The 12,312-nt window shown below is 33.8% G+C and overlaps 1 protein-coding gene across 1 annotated transcript in view; it reads left to right on the forward strand.

Moving 5' to 3' along the window:
• PHIP (PHIP subunit of CUL4-Ring ligase complex) overlaps positions 1 to 12,312 on the forward strand; it is a gene marked incomplete at both ends in the record, with an annotated part of 112,828 nt that overhangs the window by 82,609 nt on the left and 17,907 nt on the right. Inside the window, 7 exons of the mRNA XM_084228648.1 lie at positions 817 to 941; positions 1,072 to 1,154; positions 4,087 to 4,198; positions 4,382 to 4,443; positions 5,799 to 5,954; positions 7,723 to 7,843; positions 10,059 to 10,184. Coding sequence (XP_084084774.1) covers positions 817 to 941; positions 1,072 to 1,154; positions 4,087 to 4,198; positions 4,382 to 4,443; positions 5,799 to 5,954; positions 7,723 to 7,843; positions 10,059 to 10,184 — 785 coding nt within the window. The remainder of the gene's footprint in view (positions 1 to 816; positions 942 to 1,071; positions 1,155 to 4,086; positions 4,199 to 4,381; positions 4,444 to 5,798; positions 5,955 to 7,722; positions 7,844 to 10,058; positions 10,185 to 12,312) is intronic.

Below are 12,312 nucleotides of genomic sequence, written 5' to 3' on the forward strand. Positions count from 1 at the left end.
CCTATGCAGCGCTGGTTCGATCCCCGGCCACCGGGTGAGGGTCCCACATGGCGCGCAGACCTCTCCTGCCGCTCCCGCTGCTCCCCTCAGCAGTGTATTTCGTCAGTCTGTCTGTTCTGCTCCCTGCTCTGGCTCTGGTGAATTCTCTCACCTTCCCACGCTTCTGACTGTACCCAGCGTATAAATAAATAAATAAATAAATAAATAAATAAATAAATAAATAAATAAATTTTTAAAAAAGAAAGAAACTAACACCATTTTGTAAGACACGTAGATATCAAATCATTAGTTTGTGCACTTGAAACTAATACAATGTAATACAGCATTAATACCTCAATTAAAAAGGAATACTGTATCGTGAAGATACATATTTTAAATGAAGCAATGTGGAGGAGTGAGAGGTATTTAATTTTCAAGAAACAAGTTGATACTCTGAGAAAGCTTAAAATATGGATATGAAATGTAATTACAGTTGAAAATTGGACAACATTAGTGTCTAAAGTAAGCTTCATATTTTAAAATTCAATGAATATTCTAGATTTATCAGTGATCTTCCGAAATCATTTAGAGGTCTTGGGAACTATTTTTCAAAACTTATTTCCATAAAATTTTCCATAATTTTCTTTTTTCTTACATTTTTATTGAGACCTAATACAATATATATACTATGAAGTGCACGTTTCTTAAGTACAGAATTAATTGAATTTTTACATATATCATGCAGTAATCATCATCAATATTCAAATGGAGAAATGTTTTCTTAATTATATTTAACACTTTGTGAAGATGATTTCTTATTTTCTATGTCTTCCTCAGGAACAAGAACTGATGAAAATAGTTGGCATAAAGTATGAAGTGGGATTGCCTACCCTTTGCTGCCTTAAACTTGCTTTTCTAGATCCTGATACTGGTAAACTGACTGGTGGATCATTTACCATGAAGTAAGGACTATTGAAAGAGGCAATGGTTTCTTACTATTGTAGATTGTTTTTCAAGATTCAGATAAATTTGAGCATCTTTAAAATATTTTTAGGTATGTGACCTAATCAGTTTGTTTCTGTTTGTAATTAGATACCATGATATGCCTGATGTCATAGATTTCCTAGTCTTGAGACAACAATTTGACGACGCAAAATATAGGCGGTGGAACATAGGTGGGTAATTTATTTAGAAGCCATAGATGTTCCTTTTCATTAATAAGTGATTTGCCACTTTTCATAACTTAGAAAAGATAGTCATAAAATCTTACTGTCCTTTGTGGGAATATTAATGGCAAAGTAAGATACTTTATGGGGTATTTTTAAATTTTTTTTTTAAGAATGACTTTTAATCTAGTTATTTAAAATTCCATACATGTTCTTGCATACACTTAGTAGTTATCTGTTATAAGGTTGTTGGGGGTGTTATTGCATTAGCTGTGTTACATGCTTTTATCCCCAAATATATTGACATTTCAAAATTGAAATCAATCTGCCAGTTCAAAAGTTTAATAATATTTAAGATGAAACTAAACTGACCTTCTTCATCTTTTTTTTTTTTTTTTAAAGATTTATTTATACATACAAGAGGTGGGGCACAGGCCTGAGATGCAGGGGGTGAGAGGATTCACCAGAAACAGAGTGGGGAACAGAGCAGGCAGACTGACTACAACACACTTTTGAGGGGATGCAGCGGGTGAGACAGGAGAGGTTCGCCTTGCCATGTTGGGTTTCTCCCTGGCAGGCTGGGGATTGAACTCGTGCTGCAGAGGTTGCGGATTGCCTCATAGTGTGGTGCGTAACCCCTTGTACCACCAGGAAGGCCTTTTGACATTTCTGCTTTTATTTGAAAATTTAGTAATCTTTAAAATTAATACTGTAGTCAAGACTTGGTGAAATTTAAAAATCTAAATGTTTGCAAGCCTTTAAGATGCATTAATTTATGTACAGGTGGATATGCTAATCATAGAGTATTTCTTTTAAAAGTTTTGAACATCTTGGAATAGGGTGTTGGACATACATGAAATGGTTGGCTTTGAGAAAACATATCGGTTAACATGCTATTCCATCCTTCCTAAAGTGTTACAGAAACACATTGACATGATTTATCTTTCTTGGTCTCAGAAATTTGCCATATCTGTTATAAAGAGAAAAATGAAGGAACTGCTGGTTATTGAAATTAGGGACATGAGAGTTATCAAAAAAAAAAAAATGTATATTCTATGTACCAATTCTTAGAAGCTTAGAAATTTCACATCAAATGAGGTATTAAACCATGAAAGATAAAGATAGGGAAACTGCCCAGGAAACAGAGAATACACTACAAGAGGGAGCTTAATGAAATTTTCTCAAGTAACAGTCATCTGAAATCTCAGAGTATCTGTCTAATGAGTAAATAAATAAAACACTAGTTCAGAAGATGTTGTACTCCAGAAGTGAAATTTTCAGGGGAATAGAAAGTAGGACTGATAAAGATCAGTACTTAATGCCTAAAATTGATGAGTGAAGAAATAGTATATATGTGCTGTATTCATGTGTAAGTAAATTCAAGAAAAACTAGTTAAAAGTTTTATTAGTTTTGCTGATAAATGTTTATTGCACTTCTAAAAATGTGTTACTTGGTAAGGTACTTTTTTTTTTAAGGACATGCATCTGCCAATAAATTGAGAATAGATATTTCCAGGAATTTTACAGAAATGAGCTGATAACCTAAGCCAACAATACTGCACGCACTGGACAAAGCAAAGAGATTTCAGATGGATGTACATCAGAATTTTCTCAATGAATCTTAGTTTTTCTCTCCCTAAAGTTGCAGATTAACATTTCTTAACTTCATTACTCTGTAGTATCATTCATTTTGGCTAAGCACGCATTATTCACTTCTTACACTTTAGCCTAATGTCATCAGTCAGGTGGGATCGTAAGAACTAGCTCTTTGAAACTCATGTTTACTGTAATGTTGTGGTGGGTTGAGAATATTATTTATTAAATTACAGTACCTTTTCACTAAGCTTAGTATCACTATTATACATTTGAGGAGCAATGAGATTTTGGCTCTGGTAGTAGATTATGTTTCATTCCTAGTATGAACTGTTAAAAACGCTTGAGTCAAAAATTGAGTCCAAATGTATATCCAGTTAGAGAGTATATGTCTCAACATGCAGTTGTGTTCTGTTGACTGATGCCTAGTTCTGACCTTTTAGTCACTATATTTCTTTTATCTTGTTTATCTAATTTTTAATTCATTTTATGCTACATGCCTTTGTAAACTTGAAAATACTTTTTGGTTAAAAATGAGAACATAAATACTGTTCTCTTTTATTGATTTTAAAATGAAACTGATTCAGGTGAGCTCTAAAATAATTTGTTGAAAGTCACTGGTAAGTTGTTTAAACTCAAATCTTTCAGACACTGAACTACATGAGCTGGGGAAAAAATCATTAACTAATTTGAATGCTAGGGAAAGGAAAGCATGGCAGAAAAAGAGTGGCGGTTTACAGTTTCATATAACACTCAAAAACTGAGAAGATAGTTTCAGTAAAATGACAGAAGTTGATTATATTTGGACTAAGGAAAGGGACACAAGGAGAGCTATCTGTTTTACAAAAGTGAGTTTTTTATTTTCATAGGAAAGGGGAAGAGTGTATATATGAGTGTTAAAACGTAAGGTTGATTGATACAGGAAGACAGGTTGAGTTTTTTGTTAATGTTTTTAGACTGGATTGTTGATTTTTGGTTGAGGGAAATGATACAAAAAGTAAGAAATTAGAGAGTATAAATATTTGTTGCAAAAATTATCTAAAAATTTAAGCATAACTCTAATGATAAACCTTAAGTATTAGATTGGTAAAAATGCTTAAACTAAGAGTGAATTTTTTCATTCTGATAAAATGTAAGAAATGACACTGGAAATAGGTAATGTTCAGATATGTTTATTAAATACCATTTCCCCACAATAATGCTGAGCTTATTTCAGAGTGTGTAGGTAACTTTTTATATATCTTCTGGTCATACAGGTTGTTTACCTTAGAGTATGCCTTCAGGAAAGGGAGTAACAGCAGTAGCAGTAACATTTCAAAGTAATGAGATAGCTTTTGTTCTTGTACAGGTGACCGTTTCAGATCAGTGATAGATGATGCCTGGTGGTTCGGAACAATCGAAAGCCAGGAACCTCTTCAACCAGAGTATCCTGATAGTTTGTTTCAGTGCTATAATGTTTGGTAAGGAAATATTTGGTATATTTTTAGTTAGCCTGACTTAGTTTTCAGTGTTATTCCCATCTTTTAATATATTATAAAGACACTTCTTTTAAACACCGAAGCATTTGTTTTAACAATGTGATTTTATAAAATTTGCAGTACCATATTCAGATTTTTTTAATATAAAAATTTTCCTTCTTTAAGCTGGGACAATGGAGATACAGAAAAGATGAGTCCTTGGGATATGGAGCTTATACCTAATAATGGTAAGTGTGTGTTAGGTTTTTATGTCTGCATTTTGGAATTAATTTCTTAGCTAAATTGTAGTTGTTTTAGGACAATAAAATATCTTGTGTCCATGTGACATGACTTATCTTTTGGTTTTATTTCTCTCCTTTATGAAAGGTTGAAATTGAATTCACATAGGGATATTGTGAATATGGAGAAACAAAGCTAATCAGTGTTAACAGTGTTTGGCATATTTCTTTAGATGGATTAGTGCCACTTACCTAAATATATCTACATGTTGTTGGAGTGATTTTTTGCTTTTTATTCTGTTGGATACACATATATACACGTTATATATACACGTTATATATATATACATATATACATATAATTACATTTTGGGTGGAGGAAGACTTGTAATTGTACGCAAATAATAGCATAGTTATTAATATTTCTCTGATAAAGTCTTGTGTGAAGGAAAAACAACTTGGCAGATTTATAGATTTTTATGTCACCACCTCCCTCCCTCCCCAATGATTCACTTAGTTAAAATGTTAAACATTCAGGCATGTAGAAAGCATGCCTTCAACATTTAAAAGCAACAAGCATAGGGCCTCCCCGGTGGCGCAGCGGTTGAGCGCTGGGTTGCGAAGCTGCCCGCGGCCTCAGTGGCGCCGGTTCGATCCCCAGCTGCTCCCCGGCCACCGGAGGAGGGTCCCACATGGCGCGCAGACCTCTCCTGCCGCCTGCTGCTCCCCTCAGCAGTGTGCTTCAGTCCTTCTTCCTGCTCTGCTCCCAGCTCTGGCTCTGGTGAATTCTCTCACCCTCCCGCGCTTCTGACTGTACCCAGTGCATGTATAAACAAAACAAACAAACAAACAAATAAATAAATAAAACATGCCTCTATTAAAAAAAAAAATTAAAAAAATAAAAAATAAATAAAAGCAACAAGCATAAAATTCTTGCCAGTACTTATAAATCTCTATTCCAACATTTGTAAAAAAATGAAACTTTGGAGTGTTCCTGAAAAATATCACTTTATTTCCATTTCACTTTGTATATGCATTTATCAGGTGTGGAGATTATGAAATGATTCAGAAAACTTAAATTTGCATCATTTTATAAATACTTTATCTTTCACTTGTAACTAATAATAGAGCAAGTTGCTCGGTATGATTTTTAAGAAGTAATTAATATGCTCATGTATAGAATTACAAAATTACTATTTTAAGAATAAATTTTATTGACTCTTAAAGACATGCTTTGTTTTAATAATACTAAGTCTTTACAAAATTACCCTTGAGTTTTATGATAGTATCAACTGATTTATAAAGGTAGCCTAAATATTAGTAAATTACCATGTGTCCACTAAATCTGCTTTTCTTTATTTCAGCTGTATTTCCTGAAGAACTTGGTACTAGTGTTCCTTTAACTGATATTGAATGCAGATCATTAATCTATAAACCTCTTGATGGAGAATGGGGATCCAATCCCAGGGATGAAGAATGTGAAAGAATTGTAGCTGGAATAAACCAGTTGATGACACTAGGTAAATAAAAATATTAACACATAAATATAGAAAAAGCTGGTGGTAGAAAGTAAAATAAAGGAGAGACACTATTATTCAAGAAAATTTGTTTTCCTAGTGTTATAGTTTGTGGTTTTCAAACATTTGTTAGTAGAATTGTTTTTAGTGATGTTTTCCACAGGGGTCAGTTATCTAAAACAGTTATAAATGGAGTTACTGTGGCTGGCTGTCAGAGTTAGGGCCCCCAGACAGGCTGCAACTACCTCTGAAAAATCTGTGTCCTCAGAACCTAATTTGAAAACCTTTGATATTCAAGAGGACATGATGTGAGTTGGGAAAGGAAATCAGAAAGCTGAATTGTAATTATGTGGATACCTATAATAGTGTCCTTTAATTTCATGTTCATATATACACAAGAGAATATTTCTGAGAGGGAACAGGAAGGGCATGTAAACTTTCTTGCCTCATTTTATTTTAAGATTTATTTTTGGGCCCCCCTGGTGGTGCAAGGGGTTAAGCACTGCACTGTGAAGCAAGCCACAGCCTCTGCAGCACGAGTTCAGTCCCCGCCGGCCAGAGAAAAACCCACATGGCAAGGCAGACCTCTCCTCTCTTGCCCGCTGCTCCTCTTGGCAGTGTATTTCAGTCAGTCTGCCTGTTCTGTTCCCCACTCTGTCTCTGGTGAATCCTCTCACCCCCTGCATCTCTGGCCTGCACCCCAGCTCTTGTATGCATAAATAAATATCTTTAAAAAATATTTTTTTTTTATATAAGAACTGGGATGTAGACCAGAGTTGCAGGGGCTGAGAGGATTCACCAGAGACAGAGTGGGGAGCAAAGCAGTTGGAACTACTGAAATATACTGCTAAAGGGAGCAGCAGTGAGACAGGAGAGGTCTGCTGTTCCACATGTGGGTTAGCTCCCTGGCAGGGGATTGAACTCAGGCCTTAGTCAGGGTAGCTCTTAGCCTTAACCCCTATGCCACCAGGGAGGCCCTTGCCTTATTTTAGAAGACAGAGAAAACAGTAACCACAAAACCTGATTATTTGAACCATGGATTTCCAGCGTAAACTAGTTTGATAGTTTGTAATAGGGTTACCTATTAGTAAGAAATCAGTTTCAGTGAGTCTAGGGAGAATTTAACATGAATAAAAGGAGCTGGGAGACACATGATTATATTTTCATTTCAAATCTTTCATAAAAATTGTTTTATAGATAGTAAAATAATTTAAGATGTGAAGTTGTCTTATATATGAATGAGCAAATAAGTGGGATGTGTTCTTTAATTCAGATCTAGTTTTTTGCTTTATCAGTTTACTTAGGGACTTCTGGATATTTCCCCCTCCTCTCTGTTTACCTGGTATTTCACTTCTGTGAAATTGTTAAAAATGAGCTAAGGCGATAACTTTTGAGAAAGTCAAAGACTGCATTTGAGAATGGTGTATTATAGTGTTATTGATAGCATGCCTGTCAAAAACATAACCAGTTCACCAGACCTTACTTATGGACTTTTGTATGTGTACGTTTTTAGTAAGTCAGATAGACATGTCTTCCCATTTCTTGTAAGGAACCTATAAATGTCTTAAAATATTGCAATGTAACTTGAGACATAATGAAAAAACTGTAAAATATCTAAATTATTTTAGCTATTACAGTATATTTTCTGTGAAAGTACACTGGTAAATTGATGGTTATATGAATTTAAAACTTAAAATTCAAGAGGAATTGTCCATGAATTGTTTTCAAGCAGTACAAAAATTCATTTATAAATTTATTTTTTTTGTTTTAGATATTGCTTCAGCATTTGTGGCCCCTGTGGATCTGCAAGCCTATCCTATGTATTGCACTGTAGTGGCATATCCAACGGATTTAAGTACAATTAAACAAAGACTGGAAAACAGGTTTTACAGGTTAGAGCTATTTGATGTAGCTGCTTCCAAAAGAAAGCTAAATGATCCTTTCACCCACATACTGATCTTCTGTACCTGTGTTTCTTAAACTTGAATGTTCATGTGAATCTCCTGGGTATCTTTTTAAAATGCAGAATTAATTCTGTAAGTTTAGAATAGTATCTAAGGTTCTGCATTCAAACAAGTTCTCAGTGACGCTGATGCTACTGATTTATAGACTACACTGGGAATGCAATTCCTGGATACAGTTCTTTCCCAGTTAACTAATAAAAGTGGATGCCTATTGTCTTACTACTGTATTTTTTAAAGCAAAATAATATTTTCCCGACATATCACATTAAAATGTTTGTTCATGGAATTTTCTTAAAGTAATAACACAAAATGTAAATTTTTTTATTTTGCATTTATTACACTTTTGAGCACTTAAGAACAATGAAATTAGAAGAATTTAGATTATTTTTCATAGATATACGTTTCACTTGAAACTACTTTAAAAAGCAGATAGTTGCATAGTCTAGTTATTACGCAGTTTTGATAAGCATTGAATTCTAATCTTAGACAAGCCATGTAGGTTATTGGCTAACCTGTTTTAAGGCTTTATGTAATGAAATCATACTTTTGGGTTTTATTTTTCTTATATGACTTAGCAGGAAAACATTTTAATATAAATAATACTGCATTAAATTTTGTTTCAATAACACTTTGTAGTTTGGAACTGGAAAATTCTTTATTGTGAGGGACAGTCTTCTGCCTCTACCACTTGTAATTGCCAATATGGTAAGCTCTGGTTGTGAAAACCAAAATTGGTTCCAGATATTGCCAAATTCCTTTGGCAGGACAGAATCACCGCTGATTGATCTCACAGGAATAAAGAAAACTTAAGATATCAGATTCTAGGTTCTGAAGATTTTTCTGTTCTCACTGCAATCTTCATTTGCTGCTTTATCAAAAGAGGAGAGATGAGAAGGAAATCATCAATGTATGACTCTCAGCCATCTTACCATCAAATCATCTTCTTTAAATCTTTTAAACACCATGTGTTAGAAGTTTGAGAGGAAATGGAGAGGAAAGCATTGACTTCACCTATCTTTATCACTAGACCCATGAATTGCTAAACTTAAGAGTTTGGCTAACTCAGTGCTTCAGATATGGCATAAGACTTGGGAAGAATACAGAGTGAGTTGTAGAGTACAACAAGAAAGACAAGCGACATCTTCACTGTTGTTGTTTATACACTTTCTTTCAAAAATACTGCTCAGCATAATTGCTGAGATGTACTATCTTTGAAGATACATTATAATTTAAATAGATTTTTTGATACTAACTTAGTAACCAATTTAGGAAAAAAATATTGGGATTTTTTACATAAATTAAAAATGTTTTTAGACTAATTATATAGTTGTAGATTTGGGCAGTGCTCTTATTTATTATAATGATGCTTAATTTACTGTTTAAACCTTTTTTGCTCCCTCCTTTACTTATTGGAGTCAGACTTCAGGTTTTGATTTTCCTCCATCTTAATTCTAGTTCAGTCTCTTGTTAACCTTCCATCAGCTTACCCTGCTGGTATTAGCATAGTGACTATTTTAGGTGCAGTTTTCTATAATTCCCCTGAAGATGATTATGATTCTATTGTGAGAATGAACAAGTATTTCCTTATTTTAAGTGGGGCCACATATCAAATAATATTCTGGAAGTTGTCTGGATTTTTCTTTACATTCAGAAATAAAAATTTAAAACAATTTATTGTGGCATTATTAATTAAATGTTCAAAAAGTAATTTTCATTTAGTTAGGTTTCTAGGCAAACATCTTTATATTTTATAAGCAGGCTATCAGTTAAAATTTCATTTTGGCATAACATTTGATTGCCAGTAATTTAGATTTAAATTCTTTCTTTTTCTTATGTAAAGCCACATATGTTTATTACTAAATTTGACACCATATATGAAGGAATACATATATACAGCAAAATTAGTATGGTATGTGTAATACAGACATTTTATATGCAAATACATAGTAATGTTGCTACTTCCCTCCCCCCCAACACAAATGAAATCATAGTTTTCTGAAAATAGCTTTTTAAGGTGTGAGTTTTATAATTCATTTAAGATTGTAATAGAAGAGATAGAATGTCTTGGCTTTAAATTGTGTATACATACTTCTAAATATAATGAGGTTGAGACTTAACGTGTTTTTTCTTTTTTTGTTTACAGGCGGGTTTCTTCCCTAATGTGGGAAGTTCGATATATAGAACATAATACACGAACATTTAATGAACCTGGAAGCCCCATTGTGAAATCTGCTAAATTTGTGACTGATCTTCTTCTACATTTTATAAAGTGAGTTATTTTTCCACACTTAATTATAACGAATAATCAATTGCAATGTGGTTATAAATCATATAAGTTGTCTTCAGTTGCATTCCAGAGTTAACATAAAAATAAATGAATCCTTTTCTAAATCCAACTGTTAGTCATTAACAATAAGCATTTTTCAAACTGTAACATTTTGCCTACATTTATTTTTCTGTGCCAAATAATAATCTTACAGGTGGGAGAGATCATTATCTAGAATTTATAGTTTGAGTCTTTTAGAAGTTAACTCATCTGATTTTCACAGTAAATGAATATCTGCCATCCTGTTCGTGAACTTTTCATGTTAACATATTGCTTCTCTCAAGTTTATGAATAAGTACTTAAGTAGTCCAGCAGGAAACTAAAACTAACTTTCAGGAATCTTCCTCAAAATCAAGTTTACCTCTTCATCCATTGAGTCTACCAAGAATGATAGCTATCATTTTTTTTAGGGCAGCAGCACTTTTATTTCCTTGTCTTGCAGATTTTTATATAGCCACCGGACGGATTGAGCCATTTAAAGTGAAGCCAAAGGAATGAATCATGATTTGTATAAGTTTGGATAATTTCCTCTGTTTTAGAATAAATATTGTATTTAATAATTTCAGGTTTATGTACGTAGATGCTATCAGCTTTCAGTTTTACATGAAGGAAGTTTTGAGATTTTTTTTTTTTTTCCCTTAAACACTTTTAGCTTCATTCTTACTACCCAACATCAGCATAGATACACTTTTCTGAATCTTGGTGTTTTTTTGCCAAGGATTGTTGGTGATTTCAATTTAAAAAAAAAATAGGTTAACTTTATACCTTTCTCTTCTTATTCTTTAAAGGTATTTGTTGCCCTCTAATTAGTTTTTTGGCTACTCTTGCTGTGCTTTTGCTTTTCTTAAGGAAATTTAATAGAGAGGAATTAGTTATTCTCTGAAGACTTTTAAATTTGGTTATAAATGTGGTATTTAGCTTTAAAGTTTTTTTTTTTTGTCTGTGATTCTAATGTTAGACGTATAAGTAAGTATATACATCTATTTTCCAGAGATACAAATTAGTGGAATCACGTGATACTAAGATAATTCAGATGAAATTACTTTTCTTAACTTAAAATGCTTTGAAAAATTTTTTTAGATATTTTGAACTATCGTGGGTTAATATATTTAAATCATTTGTATTTTATAATATCTAGAAATAAATCCCTGGCATTTTTTAGAGGTTATATAGTTTGTTAAAAAACCATTTTAGCTGACAGTATGTCTCAAGATGTTAGCTATGTCTTGAAATTTTTATTATTGTACTTTTTAGTTGAGCTGTTTGACAAAATTTTAATCAAGATATACAGAGTGGTATAATAGATATTTGGAGGTAGAAATTTATAGTACTCTCTTAAGTATGGTTGTATAGGCTCGATAAATCTAAGTAATCTAAGGCTTAGAAAGTAGCAAGAGAGTATTGCAAGTGTGTGAAAGTTTAGGTGAGAAATAATAGAGGGTGTCATGTAGCTGTAAGGGTGGAGCTTTAGGCACAGGTGAGAAGTATGTTAAAAGATACCATGGACAAAAATAGATAATGAGAGATGCAGGAGAAGTTAAATGAAAAGAAAGCCATTCCAAGGATAAGGAGTAACATGAGGTAGGAACATAGAGGTTTTAAGGGAATTGAATCTTTTACATTGGGTGAAGCTAGTAGAGTAACAGAAATAATAGGGTGCGAAGCTTAAACTCAAGTTTGGGCTAGATTATGGAGGGCCTTGGATGCTGATCTTAGGAACTAAACTGTTAAAATGTGAGCACTGGCAATAAGGAACTGTTCAAAGTATTTTAACATGACACTAATATGATGTATCTATACTTTGCTTTAAAAATATTTGATTGTGGGGCCTCCCTGGTGGCGCAGCGGTTGAGCGCTGGGTGGCGAAGCTGCCCGCCCTCTGCAGCGCCGGTTTGATCCCCGGCTGCTCCCCGGCCACCGGAGGAGGGTCCCACATGGCGCGCAGACCTCTCATGCCTCCCGCTGCTCCCCTCAGCAGTGTACTTCGGTCCCTCTGCCTGCTCTGCTCCCCGCTCTGGCTCTGGTGAATTCTCTCACCCTCCTGCGCTTCTGACTGTACCCAGTGCTTGTA

Source organism: Talpa europaea (assembly GCF_964194135.1).
Source record: "Talpa europaea genome assembly, chromosome: 2".
In the NCBI taxonomy this organism is placed as follows: Eukaryota; Metazoa; Chordata; class Mammalia; order Eulipotyphla; family Talpidae; genus Talpa; species Talpa europaea.